This window comes from Anolis carolinensis, unplaced genomic scaffold (assembly GCF_035594765.1).
Source record: "Anolis carolinensis isolate JA03-04 unplaced genomic scaffold, rAnoCar3.1.pri scaffold_12, whole genome shotgun sequence".
Lineage (NCBI taxonomy): Eukaryota > Metazoa > Chordata > Lepidosauria > Squamata > Dactyloidae > Anolis > Anolis carolinensis.
Window position 1 is genome coordinate 1,586,650 of NW_026943823.1, and position 16,346 is coordinate 1,602,995.

A 16,346-nucleotide genomic window follows, 5' to 3' on the forward strand; every position below is an offset into this window, starting at 1 on the left:
AATCCAGAACGTTGGATAAGCGAGTGTTGGATAAGTGAGACTCTACTGTAAGATTAGACTCATATCGCCCTATTTCTCTGCAAAAATAAGGAAGGGCTGAAAAACTAGGCTTATACTCGAGTATATACAGTACTTCCCAGGCCTCAAAGATGTTTTAGAAGTTACAGTAGAGTCTCACTTATCCAACACTCGCTTATCCAACGTTCTGGATTATCCAACGCATTTTTGTAGTCAATGTTTTCAATACATCGTGATATTTTGGTGCTAAATTTGTAAATACAGTAATGACTATATAGTATTACTGCGTATTGAATTACTTATTCTGTCAAATTTGTTGTATAACATGATGTTTTGGTGCTTAATTTGTAAAATCATAACCTAATTTGATGTTTAATAGGCTTTTCCTTAATGCCTCCTTATTATCCAACATATTCGCTTATCCAACGTTCAGCTGGCCCGTTTACGTTGGATAAGTGAGACTCTACTGTACTTCTATAGACTAATTGATTGAAAGTTCTAGTTGTTAAAAGTTCTACGTTGTTAAAGAGTGGGTTGTTGCATTGCTCATCGCGATTGTTGCTTTTCATTGATTGCTCAAAAGTCAAATTTTGGGGTAAATTTTCAACCCCTCCCAGCTTGTGCTTCTGGTTATGGGCCCGGCTGGCTGTGCCACAAAGCGCCACGGTTTTTCTCCTTTAAGAGCATTGGGGCTGCCGTTCTGTTGGCGGAACAGCCGTTGCCGCGGTGATGATTGTGACCCAACACTTGAGTCGCGGAAGCCGTCCAGTCAATGGCTTAATGTGGGAACCAGCGGATATCGGAAAGGAGTCGGCGGAGAGAGCTTTGCACAGGTAATTCCGTTGCCAGGAGCAGAGGGAAGGCTTGGCATCCATCCCGTGTTCCTTGATGAAACAATTGGGCATCCACTTCGTGTTATGTATTATGATTGGCATCTATGGCGGAGAGGGTCCTGGGAACGGGAGACGTGAATGCAAACGAAAGAGCCTTTCACCCGTGACATTTTAGACATCGTTTCTGCAAATGCATGCCTTAAATGCCTCGAAGCATCCACTGGGTGAATCAGGCAGGAGTGCATTTGCAAGCACAGATATCAACCAGGCAGACTAAAACACACTTGGCATGCAAAAGGCCTTGCTCAATCCACAGCAGGTAGAAATTTTCTTCGATTAGTATCCCAACAGCATCAGGTAGAATGAAAGAAAATGGTTAAAACATGCCTCTGTTAACAAAGCCTCCATCAGTGACATTGCTTTCCAGAAAGTCTCTAACCCCTAACCCCAATCTCACCTTTTGCTCTGCATCCTATGTCTACCTGGAGGGTTTTTTCCAGCAGCATCTACTTAGTTGCATGATGAGGTCTAGAGGAACTCAGACGTTCATGTTAGGTCCCACCAACCTCTCTGCAAGGTCTGCAGAAACTCAGACGTTCATGTTAGGTCCCATCAACTTGTCTGCAAGCTCTAAAGAAACTTAGATTTTCATGTTAGGTCCCATCAACGTGTCTGCAAGGTCTAGAGAAACTCAGACGTTCATGTTCAGTCCCAGCAATCTCTTTGCAAGGTCTAGAGAAACTCAGACGTTCATGTTAGGTCCTATCAACTTGTCTGCAAGCTCTAAAGAAACTTAGATTTTCATGTTAGGTCCCATCAACGTGTCTGCAAGGTCTAGAGAAACTCAGACGTTCATGTTCAGTCCCAGCAATCTCTTTGCAAGCTCTAGAGAAACTCAGACATTCATGTTAGGTCCCATCAACCTGTCTGCAAGGTTGGAGAAACTTAGATGTTCATGTTAGGTCTCATCAACGTGTCTGCAAGGTCTAGAGAAACTCAGACGTTCATGTTCAGTCCCAGCAATCTCTTTGCAAGGTCTGGAGAAACTCAGACATTCATGTTAGGTCCCACCAACCTGTCTGCAAGGTCTAGAGAAACTCAGACATTCATGTTAGGTCCCATCAACGTGTCTGCAAGGTCTAGAGAAACTTAGATGTTCATGTTAGGTCCCACCAACCTGTCTGCAAGGTCTAGAGAAACTCGGACGTTCATGTTAGGTCCCATCAACGTGTCTGCAAGGTCTAGAGAAACTTAGATGTTCATGTTAGGTCCCACCAACCTGTTTGCAAGGTCTAGAGAAACTCGGACGTTCATGTTAGGTCCCACCAACCTGTCTGCAAGGTCTAGAGAAACTCAGACATTCATGTTAGGTCCCATCAACGTGTCTGCAAGGTCTAGAGAAACTTAGATGTTCATGTTAGGTCCCACCAACCTGTCTGCAAGGTCTAGAGAAACTCGGACGTTCATGTTAGGTCCTATCAATGTGTCTACAAGGTCTAGAGAAACTCGGACGTTCATGTTAGGTCCCATCAACGTGTCTGCAAGGTCTAGAGAAACTTAGATTTTCATGTTAGGTCCCACCAACCTGTCTGCAAGGTCTAGAGAAACTCAGACGTTCATTTCAGGTCCCATCAACCTGTCTTCAAGGTCTAGAGAAACCCAGACGTTCATGTTAGGTCCCATCAACGTGTCTGCAAGGTCTAGAGAAACTCAGACGTTCATGTTCAGTCCCAGCAATCTCTTTGCAAGCTCTAGAGAAACTCAGACATTCATGTTAGGTCCCATCAACCTGTCTGCAAGGTTGGAGAAACTTAGATGTTCATGTTAGGTCTCATCAACGTGTCTGCAAGGTCTAGAGAAACTCAGACGTTCATGTTCAGTCCCAGCAATCTCTTTGCAAGGTCTGGAGAAACTCAGACATTCATGTTAGGTCCCATCAACATGTCTTCAAGGTCTAGAGAAACTCAGACGTTCATGTTAGGTCCCTCCAACTTGTCTGCAAGGTCTGGAGAAACTCAGATGTTCATGTCAGGTCCCATCAACCTGTCTTCAAGGTCTAGAGAAACCCAGACGTTCATGTTCAGTCCCACCAACTTGTCTGCAAGGTCTAGAGAAACTCGGACGTTCACGTTAGGTCTCACCAACTTGTCTGCAAGCTCTAGAGAAACTCAGATGTTCATGTTAGGTCCCATCAACCTATCTTCAAGGTCTGGAGAAACTCAGACGTTCATGTTAGGTCCCAGGAACACATCTGCTTCATGAACCAAAGTATACCTGTACATCTAAATTACTTAGCCGTCAGATTTCCCCGGTGCTTCTGATGCCATGTAATGTATTTTTTCCTCTTTCTAAGAGCGTGAACAATGGACTTGGACAATGAAGACCAAGATGTGGAGGACACGAACGAAGAGCTGGAGGCCCTCAAGGAGGAAGCTCTCCTCCTCGTTGACAAAGTGATTAAAGGGGCAACGGACACCGTTAGAGACCTGAAGAAGAAAGAAGAAGGTGCGGCAAGACAATCTTTGCTGTGTTTCTGGAGCCTTTTTGTTGAGTGTGCTGATATTTACGCTATGGATTTCTCTCCTCAGCTGCAGCTGCCAAATACAAAATACCCAACATCCAGTGGATGGAGTGCAGAGACTTCACTGTAGGAAAAGGGCTGCTGCAGATCGAGGAATATATGAGAGTAAGGTATCTTTAGCTATCAATTGGTATAATTAGGACAAAAACGGAGTCCGGATGTACACAAATGACACCGAGTCCTTGATGGAGTACTTCCTCATTCTTCCACACACTGCTGGAAGGTTTTGTGGTGTCGTAAATTAGTTAAATTAGCCTCCCTGAATAAAGCGGTACCTAAATTTCCTACTCGACAGATGCAACTGTCTTTCGGGCTGCATAGTTCAACAGCAAGCTAGACTATTAATGGTCGGGAGCTTACTCCAACCTAGGCTTGCCTTGAACTCATGACCTCTCGGTCAGTAGTGATTTATTACAGCTGGCTACTAACCAGCTGCGCCCCAGCCTGGTCCTAATGTTTGCTTCTCATGGACTTGGCACAGGGATTTGGTTAACCCAGTGGTTCCCAAACTTATTTGGACTGCCGCCCCCTTTCCAGAAAAAATATGACTCAGCACCCCCTGGAATGGAGGTGTGGCTTAGAGGGGTGGGCGTGGCTCCTGCTCAAGAGGGCGGGGCTGAGCCTCTCCCCAGTCCAAGACGGGAGGGGGAGGGGGAGGTGGGCGGGGCCACAAATGGGCGGCCAGGACTGGGATGGGCGGAGTTACGAGCTCTGAGGCAGGGCTGAGCTTCTATCCCTGTCCTGGATGCAGGGGGCGGGGCTAGAGGAGAGGGTGGGGCCTCTAGACCCCACGTCCGTGTTCTAACAATTGCCTCAGGGGAGGTATACAGAGGCTCTTGGGAAGAGGCCCCGCCTCTAGCCCCGCCTTTTAGTCCTCTCCTCTCAGGAGAGTTATAGAGGCTCAGCCCTGTCTCAGGCTCTTGGAAGGAGGCCCCGCCCCCTGTGTCCCAACAAGCGCCTCAGGAGAGGTATAGACTCTCAGCCCTGTCTCGGGCTCTTGGGAAGAAGCCACACCCACTCCTCTAGCCCCGCCCTTTAGTCCTAAAAGGCCTCTCAGGAGAGATATAGAGGCTCAGCCCTATCTCAGGCTCTTGGAAGGAGGCCCCACCCCCTTCCCTAGCTCCGCCCTGTGTCCCAACAAGTGCCTCAGGAGAGGTATAGACTCTCAGCCCTGTCATGGGTTCTTGGGAAGAAGCCACACCCACTCCTCTAGCCCCACCCTTTAGTCCTAAAAGGCCTATCAGGAGAAGTATAGAGGCTCAGCCCTGTCTCGTGCTCTTAGGAGGAGGCCCCGCCCCCTTCCCTAGCTCCGCCCTGTGTCTCAACAAGCGCCTCAGGAGAGGTATAGATGCTCAGCCCTGTCTCAGATTCTTGGGAAGAAGCCACGCCCACTCCTCTAGCCCCGCCCTTTAGTCCTAAAAGGCCTCTCAGGGGAGATATAGAGGCTCAGCCCTATCTCAGGTTCTTGGAAGGAGGCCCCGCCCCCTTCCCTAGCCCCGCCCTCTGTGTCCCAACAAGAGCCTCAGGAGAGGTATAGATGCTCAGCCCTGTCTCGGGCTCTTGGGAAGAAGCCACGCCCACTCTAGCCCTGCCCTTTAGTCCTAAAAGGCCTCTCAGGGGAGATATAGAGGCTCAGCCCTATCTCAGGCTCTTGGAAGGAGGCCCCGCCCCCTTCCCTAGCTCCGCCCTCTGTGTCCTAACAAGGGGAGGTATAGATGCTCAGCCCTGTCTCAGGCTCTTGGGAAGAAGCCACGCCCACTCCTCTAGCCCCGCCCTTTAGTCCTAAAAGGCCTCTCAGGGGAGATATAGAGGCTCAGCCCTATCTCAGGTTCTTGGAAGGAGGCCCCGCCCCCTTCCCTAGCCCCGCCCTCTGTGTCCCAACAAGAGCCTCAGGAGAGGTATAGATGCTCAGCCCTGTCTCGGGCTCTTGGGAAGAAGCCACGCCCACTCTAGCCCTGCCCTTTAGTCCTAAAAGGCCTCTCAGGGGAGATATAGAGGCTCAGCCCTATCTCAGGCTCTTGGAAGGAGGCCCCGCCCCCTTCCCTAGCTCCGCCCTCTGTGTCCTAACAAGGGGAGGTATAGATGCTCAGCCCTGTCTCAGGCTCTTGGGAAGAAGCCACGCCCACTCCTCTAGCCCCGCCCTTTAGTCCTAAAAGGCCTCTCAGGGGAGATATAGAGGCTCAGCCCTATCTCAGGTTCTTGGAAGGAGGCCCCGCCCCCTTCCCTAGCCCCGCCCTCTGTGTCCCAACAAGAGCCTCAGGAGAGGTATAGATGCTCAGCCCTGTCTCGGGCTCTTGGGAAGAAGCCACGCCCACTCTAGCCCTGCCCTTTAGTCCTAAAAGGCCTCTCAGGGGAGATATAGAGGCTCAGCCCTATCTCAGGCTCTTGGAAGGAGGCCCCGCCCCCTTCCCTAGCTCCGCCCTCTGTGTCCTAACAAGGGGAGGTATAGATGCTCAGCCCTGTCTCAGGCTCTTGGGAAGAAGCCACGCCCACTCCTCTAGCCCCGCCCTTTAGTCCTAAAAGGCCTCTCAGGGGAGATATAGAGGCTCAGCCCTATCTCAGGCTCTTGGAAGGAGGCCCCGCCCCCTTCCCTAGCTCCGCCCTCTGTGTCCTAACAAGGGGAGGTATAGATGCTCAGCCCTGTCTCAGGCTCTTGGGAAGAAGCCACGCCCACTCCTCTAGCCCCGCCCTTTAGTCCTAAAAGGCCTCTTAGGGGAGATGTAGAGGCTCAGCCCTGTCTCCGGCACTTGGTTTCTTCACTCCACAGACGTGGGAGCTCCACGAAAGCTGGCTGCACTGGATCAACTACCTCAGCGAGGAAGAGCTCGAGTACAGCACGCGGTACCACTACCGGGTGCGGTGGAGCATCCCCACGTGCCGCAAGCCCATCCCGCGAGCCACGGCCTGCGTCTTCTTCATCCTCGAGATTTCCAAAGTCAGGCCTGATGTAAGTGTTCCGCTTCCCAGAGTCACATCCCTTTCGTTCTTTACGGCACAGCATTTAACGACGTCTTCTTTTCCATTTGCAACAGACTTTGCCCATCGAAGTATACTTTGTGGTGGAGACAAACAAGCTCATTCACAGGTATGTTCACAGGTATTGTGGGAGTTGGGAGTCCAAAACACCTGGAGGGTCGAAGTTTGACCATGCCAGCGTTAGACGGCCAGCTCTCTCTATCTCTCAGTGCCGATATCTGAATATTTCGAATTCCAAATTCCAGTTCTGAATATTTCAAATTCCATGAAATACTTACCGTATATACTTGAGTATAAGCTGACCCGAATATAAGCCGAGGCTCCTAATATTACCGCAAAAAAACTGGGAAAACATTGACTCCAGTATAAGCTGAGATACCAATAAAATTACCGTATATACTTGAGTATAAGCCGACCCGAATATAAGCCGAGGCACCTAATTTTACCACAAAAAAACTGGGAAAACATTGACTCCAGTATAAGCCGAGAATGGTAAATTTCAGAAATAAAAATAGATACCAATAAAATTACATGAATTGAGGCATTGGTAGGTTCAATGTTTTTGAATATTTACAGAAAGCTCAAATTTAAGATAAGACTGTCCAACTCTAATCAAATCATTATTCTCATCTTCTTCAATGTAAATGGGCTTATGTATCCTTTTTAATAATAATAAAGTAAAACAATACATGTAATAATAATAATAATAATAATAAATAATACAGGAAAATAATACATGGATAATAAATAGAGTAAAATAATAAATATAATAATAATATCAGAGTGAAATAATAAATGTATGAATAATAATAAGATCAAAGTGAAATAATAAATGTATTAATAATAATAATAAAAATAGAGTAAAATAAATGTAACAGTAGCAACAATAGAGAAAAATAATAAATGTAATAATACCAATAATAATAGAGAAAAATAATACATGTAATAACAAAAATAATAAATAATATGGGAAAATAATACATGTAGTAATAAATAGAGTAAAATAATAAATATAATAATAATTAGATCAGAGTGAAATAATAAATGTATAATAAGATCAGAGTGAAATAATAAATGAATGAATAATAATATGATCAGAGTGAAATAATAAATGTATGAATAATAATAAGATCAAAGTGAAATAATAAATGTATTAATAATAGAGTAAAATAAATGTAATAGTAGCAACAATAATAGAGAAAAATAATAAATATAATAATACCAATAATAATAGAGAAAAATAATAAATGTACCATATAATCTCGAGTATAAACTGACCCAAATATAAGCCAACCAGGACCCTCATCCGAGTATAAGCTGAGGGGGGCTTTTTCAGTCTTATAAAAAAGGGCTGAAAAACTAGGCTTATACTCGAGTATATACAGTATTCTCTCTGCTATTTGTCCTTTACAGGCCGGTAGAATCTCGATTTAAAGAAAAATGGCTCAAAGACGTCATTGAGAGCAAAACTTGCCTGATGGAGATGATCAACTTTTAGTACCGTTGGAACTGCAGTTAGTTAAAAGCTCGTATGCATATTTTCCTGCTTTTCCTATTTGGAAATAAACATTTCATTCCTCTGTAAGCCAGAGTATGCTGTTTGATTTGCGGATAGTAAAATAAACATAACCTGAAGGTGGTGAACCTTGCACTTGGTCAGGGATGGGAGATCGCAGAGGTCAGATCTCCATAGACTGCAACAACATTTGAGTCCACAAAACTGCAATTCTCTGAAATAATTATTATTATGCTTATTTGTACCCTGCTTTTTCTTCTCCACAAAGGAGACACATTGGTTATAGTGGATAAGGCTGATGGGAACCATAGTTCACTGTCATCTATATGGATAAGTTGCTGAACACTTTCAACAGAAAGAAGAAAATCAGGAAAATGAACAAAATCTGGTCACAAGTATTTAAAAAAACCAAAAATCAGGATAGTAAATAAAGAACACCACTAAGAAAACAGGCAAATTCAAGACAGAAAGAAAGAAGAAAATCAGGAAAATGAACAAAATCTGGTCATAAGTATTTAAAAAAAACCAAAAATCAGGATAGTAAATAAAGAACACCACTAAGAAAACAGGCAAATTCAAGACAGGAAACAATCAGGGCTAGGTAACACCTCCCAACAAAGGATTCCCCCCCAGACAAGAAGCAGCCAGGCTTTGAAGCTGAAAGGCTATTCAATGCTAATCAAGGTGGCCAATTGCAATTCACACTTGCCTCAAACAGACAAGAGTTCTCTTTCCCACCCTACAGATATATAAACCCCACTTGCCTAGTTTCCAACAGACTCACAACCTCTGAGGATGCCTGCCATAGATGTGGACGAAACATCAGGAGAGAATGCTTCTGGAACATGGCCAGACAGCCCGGAAAACTCACAACAACCCAAAGGTCAGAAATATATACATTACTGTCCTAGTTTCCAACAGACTCACAACCTCTGAGGATGCCTGCCATAGATGTGGGCGAAACGTCAGGAGAGAATGCTTCTGGAACATGGCCAGACAGCCCGGAAAACTCACAGCAACCCAAAGGTCAGAAATATATACATTACTGTCCTAGTTTCCAACAGACTCACAACCTCTGAGGATGCCTGCCACAGATGTGGGCAAAACGTCAGAAGAGAATGCTTCTGGAACATGGCCAGACAGCTCAGAAAACTCACAGCAACCTAGTGATTCTGGCCATGAAAGCCTTCGACGATGGATTAAGTTTTCATAAAGCAAGTGGTAAATGTAAAGATTGGTACCAATAGCTCTCCAAAATAATATAATATAATAATCAGGCGTACTTGGAATCAGCAATTTATTTAAACGTTCTCAGAAATAATACAAATATTGAGAACTGTGCAAAGAGAGGTACTTAGATAAAACCCACTCCACCCTCTATATATATACATCCTGCCTTGGGAAGAAGGGGCATTTCCTATGGCACCTTCGCAAGCTTTTTGTGTAGTGCGTTCCGTTTACTACACAATGGTCCAAGGTTTTACCTAAAATATGGCTGACTTTGAGTAAATAGCAGATTAAAAAAACTCCTGATTCCGACCCAAATATTGGTTGTGTTCCCCCCACAGAAATTCTACTTATAAATCCAACTGGATATTCTTCAAACAGTTCTCTCTTTCGTTAAGATGGGGTCAGGTTCTTCCACCTCCTTCAATGTACAATATTCCAAAAAGGAAGGAATAAAATCTGTCTTATTTACAACGGTTTAAAGCTGCTTTTGATGCATTAAAATAAAGAAACGATTTAAAACAACCGAAATATTTTACATCTATTCTGTGAAGTAATCAGCATGAGGCGGCATCCCCTTGTTAAGGATGTTTTTGCCTCATTTGGATCCAGTTAATTGTTTTTGGTTTCATACCATGGGCTCAAATACAAATGCAAACAACCTGAATAGAACCCTCAGATTTCGTTCCTGTTTATATGCTCAGAATTTTTTTTTTTTAAATGCTGTTTTCCAAGATTACCGAGCTGGTTCCCAACAACGTGTTTGCATAAATCTTCAGGATTGCTGTTTTCTCTATTTCTGACTCCATGTGTTGTGTTTTTGTATTCCGCAATGTCCTCGAAAGCATTGCAAACGACCCCGGAAAGGGCTCTTTGTCTGATATCCATATCCTTGCAAGTACACGCATTTGCAAATCTCTACGGACAGGCGATACAAAGCAGCACGCCGTTCATTTCTCATCCTTGCCCTTGGTTTTCCGGTAGACCATCTCCCGGAAGCTGGCCAGGATCTTGTTCTCCCTCTTGCGCCGCTCCTCCTGGTTGAAAGACGCCAGGGCCCGTTTCTCGTCCGCGCTGTAAATCTGGTTCTCTTTGCGCAGACGCACGGCCTCCATCCGCCGGTGCCTGGAGAGAAAGAGAAGCAAGTTCTCAGTCACCATATGGCTATCCCCCTATTTGGATTTCTGCAACCAATAAAACCAATAAATCATTTAATATATTACGATCCAGAAAGTAAATTACATTTTGGAATTAAAAATGAACGAAGTATAGGAGAAAACATTTACCATATGCAGTTGAAAGCCACACCCAAATACCACATCTCAGCATAGTCGCCATTCAAATCTAGGCACTTATCATAGCGATGAATGAGCTTGGCAACTCCTTCCCCACAAAACTTTGCCACTTGCGTCCTTTTATCTGTGACTTGTTTTTGTTGTACAGGCCTGTGCTGTGATTTTGTGGTTGCATGTCAATAAAGTGTGTGTGTGTGTGTGTGTGATAAGAAGGAACACTCCGCAATAACACTGTCCAACCAACTAGTAGCAAAAGAAGACTTTCACAAGGCCACCTGCCATTATTTGTAACACAAACACCTCTCTTTTTCTTCTTCAAAGCACACAGTGTTCTCAGTTCCCCATAAAACGCTTACCTGCTGCCACTCATGACATAGCCGGACTTCTCAAACGATGCAATCTCTTCGCTGGTTAGACCAATCTCACCTCTTCTAGGGATACGTTTCCCCGCTTTGACATACTCTGCCATGGCAGCACCTTCACCAGGGAGCAGAGCGTGACCGTAGCTTCAAGAGATAAATATATATACATATTTGCAATTTCAACTGACAACAACAATAACAAAAAACAAATGCAGTCTTCCGAATCAAAATGTATCCCATTTACAACTAAACAATTCTAGGAGGCTACACACCTGCAAAATGTGTTGGTCTAATTAAGTTTAAATAAAATATGAAGTTTCTAGGGTTTAGTTATAAGTCTAGAAACCTCATCTTTATTGATTATTATGTATATTATTTATTTATTAATATCCCTCATTTATATACAGTAGAGTCTCACTTATCCAACATAAACGGACTGACAGAATGTTGGTTAAACGAATATCTTGGATAATAAGGAGGGATTAAGGAAAAGCCTATTAAACATCAAATTAAGTTATGATTTTACAAATTAAGCACCAAAACATCATGTTAGACAACAAATTTGACAGAAAAAGTAGTTCAATACGCAGTAATGCTATGTAGTAATTACTATATTTACGAATTTAGCACCAAAATATCACGATGTATTGAAAACATTGACTACAAAAATGCGTTGGATAATCCAGAATGTTGGATAAGCGAGTGTTGGATAAGTGAGACTCTACTGTATTATTATAATGTCCTGGGATGCCTACTTATTATGATATAATTATTTATTTATATCCCACATTTAAATTATTATTGTTGTTGTTATTATTATATTTTATCCCAAATTTATATTATTATCAATTTATATATGTCCCACATTGATCTTATTATGTATTTATTTATATTCCACATTTATATTGCTATTATTATTATAATATCCCACAGGTGCTCTGTACATTTCAACGTTCCTAATTAGAGCAGTGTTTGGCATTTACATAAGATAATGTTCGATTACAAGAGCATTACAAAAAAACACAGAAAACTTACTTCAAGGGTCGGTCATCCTGAGAAGCATGGGTAATAGGAGCTTCTGGGCCAATGAAATCCACTGCGTCTGCATTTTCTGCAAGAGAACAAGAAACAAGAAGGGAAGTACGCCGGGTCAGAGTGGTATAGTGGTTTGAGCTCTGCATCACAGCTCTGGAAACCAGGCTCAAATCCATGCTTGGCCAGAGAAACCCATTGGGTGACATTTGGGCAAGTGACACTCTCTCAGCTTCAGAACAAGACCAAGGCAGCCTATGTAAATGGAATTTTGCCAAGCCTACGATCACTTACTTGACCTTTCGATCCACAGCTCATCCCCTGGGATGGTCTCACTGTCGGAATCTTCACTGCTTGAGTCGGTGGAGTCCTTCTTGCTCCTCTTGCTCTTTTTCTTCTTAGATTTCTTTCTGACGAGACACAAGAGGGAATTTCTAGAGACCAAGGATACATTAGGGAATGCAGAAAGACATGAACATTACAAATATATTTTTCTCACTTTCTGTGCTTCTTTTTCCTCTTCTTGGCTCTTTTCTTTTCCTCCTCACCTGAAATGTTAAAAACAAAACACTGAACAGAGAAAAGGCATGACATACTCAAGGTCAACAGAGATGGTAAGTTTTAATAATAGTAATAATAATAATATTTAATACCCGCCTCTCTTTTTGGCTTGAGGCAGGGCACAACATAGTTAAATACATCTATAAAATTACATATTATAATATTATATTAGTATTATTTCTATTGTTATTATTATTATTACTACTACTACTAATATATTATTATCATTTAATACTATATTATTTAATATTATAATATGACTCTTATTACTATTATTATTTAATATCTGCCTCTCCTTTTGGCTTGGGGCAGAGCACAAAATAGTTAAATACATCTATACATCTAGTACTACTACTACTACTAATATATTATTATTATTTAATACTATATTATTTAATATTATAACATGACTCTTATTACTATTATTATTTAATACCTGCCTCTCCTTTTGGCTTGGGGCAGAGCACAACATAGTTAAATACATCTATACATCTAGTACTATTACTACTACTACTAATATATTATTATTATTTAATACTATATTATTTAATATTATAACATGACTCTTATTACTATTATTATTTAATACCTGCCTCTCCTTTTGGCTTGGGGCAGAGCACAAAATAGTTAAATACATCTATACATCTAGTACTATTACTACTACTACTACTAATATATTATTATTATTTAATACTATATTATTTAATATTATAACATGACTCTTATTACTATTATTATTTAATACCTGCCTCTCCTTTTGGCTTGGGGCAGAGCACAACATAGTTAAATACATCTATACATCTAGTACTGTTACTACTACTACTACTAATATATTATTATTATTTAATACTATATTATTTAATATTATAATATGACTCTTATTACTATTATTATTTAATGCCCGCCTCTCCTTTTGGCTTGGGGCAGGGCACAACATAGTTAAATATATCTATAGAACTACATATTAAAATACAGCTAAAATGCAACCATAAGAGCAAATACTAAAACATACACATAGTAAAATACCTGAGACAAACGTTAAAACATAAAAAAGATTGTGTTTTAAAAGTCATAGTTCAAACGGACTCTGTATCCCTGCCAGAAGAGATAGGTCTTCAGTTGTGTTTTAAATTCTGACAGCTCATTCAGCTCTTTAGATCTCTTCTGGCAAATGATTCCACAGTTTTGGAACATTAGGCCTACATGGGAAGTTTGCACATACGTGAAGCAGCTTTTCTCTTCTTTTTCTTTTTCTTCTTCTTTTTCTTCTTCTCCTCCTCTGGAAAAATATGGCAAAGAACATGTTTTAACCATGGAGCACAAGGATGTTGTTGCACAAGGATGGGAGCTATCATTTGAAAACAATTTGCTTATAGACACTAGAGAAATATCCCCAAGTCAGAATACCTTCAGAGCTGGAATCTGAGGAGCTGCTCTTCTTTGAAGTCCCATCTTCATCTTCTGCAGGAGTATGTTCATCAGAACTAGAGCAAAGGCAGAATGAAAACAGCATTAATGTTCTGAGAATTCAGCGCATATGTGGCCAAAATCAAAGAAATGTTAATGTTTAGCATAGCTATTATTACAACAAATTCCAGGGTCTAAAGTCTCATTTTTTCCTGTTTTATTTCCTGTTTAACTGTTATTTTGGAAGAAGTTGTTATATTCCAGAAACTGCCACAAACTATGGTGAATTGGTTGAGACTCGAGATATTTATTGAAAAACTATAGCAAAATATGCTGCAGGATATCCCACAAAAACAAAGTTAATACATTTTCCCCATGTTTTTATGATAGAAAAGGAGATTGATAACCCAGGAACAAAAATTGTGTGACACAGTGTAATTTGCCCTGTTTGTAAACCACCTTCCTCTACATTTTAGATGAGGAATCAGATAAAGACTCCAGAAAACCAGATACAGGAAAAGGAATCAGAGAATATATATTCCATACCGCTGTAAAGAGACTGACAAAAGGAAGAAAAAATTAAATTAAAACTAAAATTATTTACTCTGGCTCAGGAACTTTCGGCGACAATCCCCAAACTTCAGGCGCTCCCAATTCACCTATTCGTTCCCTCTCATTTAATCGCCTGCAAAAGAGACATCAGTGAAAACAATGAGAACACAATTTCACTGTATAAACATTCAATACAGGAAACAGAGATGAGAAATAAACAGCAGTTGTTTGTTTATAGAGGCCCCTTCTACACTGCCATATACAATCCAGAGCGCCTGCTTTGAACTGGATTAGATGGCAGTGTGCCATACAAAATCCAGATTATTAAGGCACATCACCCACATTGCTTGCTTTGAACCAGATTATTTACTCTGCCATATGCAATCCAGAGAATATGCTTTGAACTGGATTATATGAGGCCCCTTGTACACTTCCATGCACAGCACAGATGATCTGCTTTGAACTGTATTATATAATAATAACAATAACAATAATAAATTTATATACCACCCTATCTCCCCGAGGGGACTCAGGGTGGTTTCCAATCAAAGCAACATACATTACATAGTCAAAAATTGGGAATATTAAAAAATACAACTATAGTAGAGTCTCACTTATCCAAGCTAAACTGGCCGGCAGAGCCTTGGATAAGCGAATATCTTGGATAATAAGGAGAGATTAAGGAAAAGCCTATTAAACATCAAATTAGGTTATGATTTTACAAATTAAGCACCAAAACATCATGTTGTATAACAAATTTGACATAAAAAGTAGTTCAATAAGCAATAATGTTATGTTGTAATTACTGTATTTACGAATTTAGCACCAAAATATATCATGATATATTGAAAACTTTGACTACAAAAATGCCTTGGATAATCCAGAACCTTGGATAAGCAAGTGTTGGATAAGTGAGACTCTACTGTATATACAATATAATTTACAATAATATATATTATATCGTAATTGCATATAATATTATTTTGTAATATCATATAATACTAATAATACAATATAATAATATTAATTATATATTGTATGTAATATTACTAATAATATTACACTATATTGATATAGTAAGGCTCTTGCACAAGGTCTGATGGATGACTGGCATATATATTCGGCGTTGCACTGTGTTAAATCTTTTATATATTATATTTTACTATGTTATTTAACTATTTTAATTGTTGTATTATTTTATTGTATTATGCCAGTTGTGTAAGCCGTCCTGGGTCCCCTCGGGGAGAAGGGCGGGGTAGAAATATCGGAAATAAATAAATAATAATAGTACAATATAGTAATTTAATGCTAGTATTGTGCTATGCTAATAATATAATATTGTATGTAAATTTAATTTGTAAGCCGCTCTGAGTCCCCTTCGGGGTGAGAAGGGCGGGATATAAATATATTAAATAATAAATAAATAAATATTATCGGATTTTCTGTTTTGATAATCCGGGTTATATGGCTGTGTAGAAGGGCCCTGAGTCTGCACTGCCAGATAACCCAGTTCAAAACCGAGATTGTGGATTGTACATGGGAGAGAGGAGAGTCTGCACTGTGGCGTGGATACGCTTCTATCCCGCTTCAAGGCCCGCTCCCTTGAAATAAATAAATAAATAAATAATAGTACAATATAGTAATTTAATGCTAGTATTGTACTATGCTAATAATATAATATTGTATATAAATAAACTCCCGCCCCAGACTGGCCTCTGCCGCAGCGCCTCCTCCTGCTCCTTGCCGGCCTCTCCGTGCCACAAGCCCCGCGGAGGCGGGCCAGGCCTCGGCCGGGACCTCGACCTCGACCGGGACCTCGACCTCCGGGCGCGGCTGCTGCGCGGCGGGGAAGGGCTCCGCGAGCGGGACACCGGCGCCATCGCTGCCTTCCCAAAACACAGGCCGCACTTCCGGGTCCTGACGTCACTTCCGCCGGTGCCGCCACCAAAACAAACAGGCAGCCGAGGCTCCGCTCGCCATAACGAA

General features: G+C 41.6%; 2 protein-coding genes across 3 annotated transcripts; one reads left to right on the plus strand and one right to left on the minus strand.

Annotated features, from left to right (window-relative positions):
* The first annotated feature begins 691 nt into the window (after positions 1-691).
* On the plus strand, positions 692-7,993 carry akap14 (A-kinase anchoring protein 14). 2 transcript variants are annotated; one of them, XM_003229493.4, is made up of 6 exons: positions 692-851; positions 3,205-3,356; positions 3,440-3,542; positions 6,200-6,379; positions 6,465-6,517; positions 7,822-7,993. In XM_003229493.4, exons 2-6 carry the CDS (start codon positions 3,215-3,217, stop codon positions 7,827-7,829), a joined length of 486 nt encoding a protein of 161 aa, XP_003229541.2. In that variant the 5' UTR covers positions 692-851; positions 3,205-3,214; the 3' UTR covers positions 7,830-7,993. The 2 variants fall into 2 exon arrangements, with proteins under 2 accessions (XP_003229541.2, XP_008121805.2); XM_008123598.3 differs by having other exon boundaries at positions 3,440-3,537.
* Positions 7,994-9,204: 1,211 nt separating this feature from the next.
* Positions 9,205-16,311, minus strand: nkap (NFKB activating protein). Its single transcript, XM_062963908.1, has 9 exons — positions 16,074-16,311; positions 14,413-14,493; positions 13,809-13,885; positions 13,624-13,680; positions 12,340-12,388; positions 12,135-12,250; positions 11,844-11,919; positions 10,803-10,952; positions 9,205-10,276 (listed from the first exon to the last, which is right to left on the minus strand). The coding sequence occupies exons 1-9, from the start codon at positions 16,238-16,240 to the stop codon at positions 10,102-10,104; spliced, it is 948 nt and encodes a 315-aa protein (XP_062819978.1). The 5' UTR covers positions 16,241-16,311; the 3' UTR covers positions 9,205-10,101.
* Between the last annotated feature and the right edge of the window lie 35 nt (positions 16,312-16,346).

What these genes read in the sequence shown, in the direction of transcription:
- nkap (XM_062963908.1), bottom strand. Translation starts at nt 16,240, where the DNA reads ATGGCGCCGGTGTCCCGCTCGCGGAGCCCTTCCCCGCCGCGCAGCAGC. An exon ending in CCGAAAGTTCCTGAGCCAGA is followed by an intron (nt 13,886 to 14,412) that starts GTAAATAATTTT and finishes CCTTTGCTCTAG; the next exon opens with TTCTGATGAACATACTCCTG. An exon ending in GCTGTGGATCGAAAGGTCAA is followed by an intron (nt 11,920 to 12,134) that starts GTAAGTGATCGT and finishes GTTCTCTTGCAG; the next exon opens with AAAATGCAGACGCAGTGGAT.
- akap14 (XM_008123598.3), top strand. Translation starts at nt 3,215, where the DNA reads ATGGACTTGGACAATGAAGACCAAGATGTGGAGGACACGAACGAAGAG. An exon ending in CCTGAAGAAGAAAGAAGAAG is followed by an intron (nt 3,357 to 3,439) that starts GTGCGGCAAGAC and finishes TTCTCTCCTCAG; the next exon opens with CTGCAGCTGCCAAATACAAA. An exon ending in ACAAACAAGCTCATTCACAG is followed by an intron (nt 6,518 to 7,821) that starts GTATGTTCACAG and finishes TGTCCTTTACAG; the next exon opens with GCCGGTAGAATCTCGATTTA.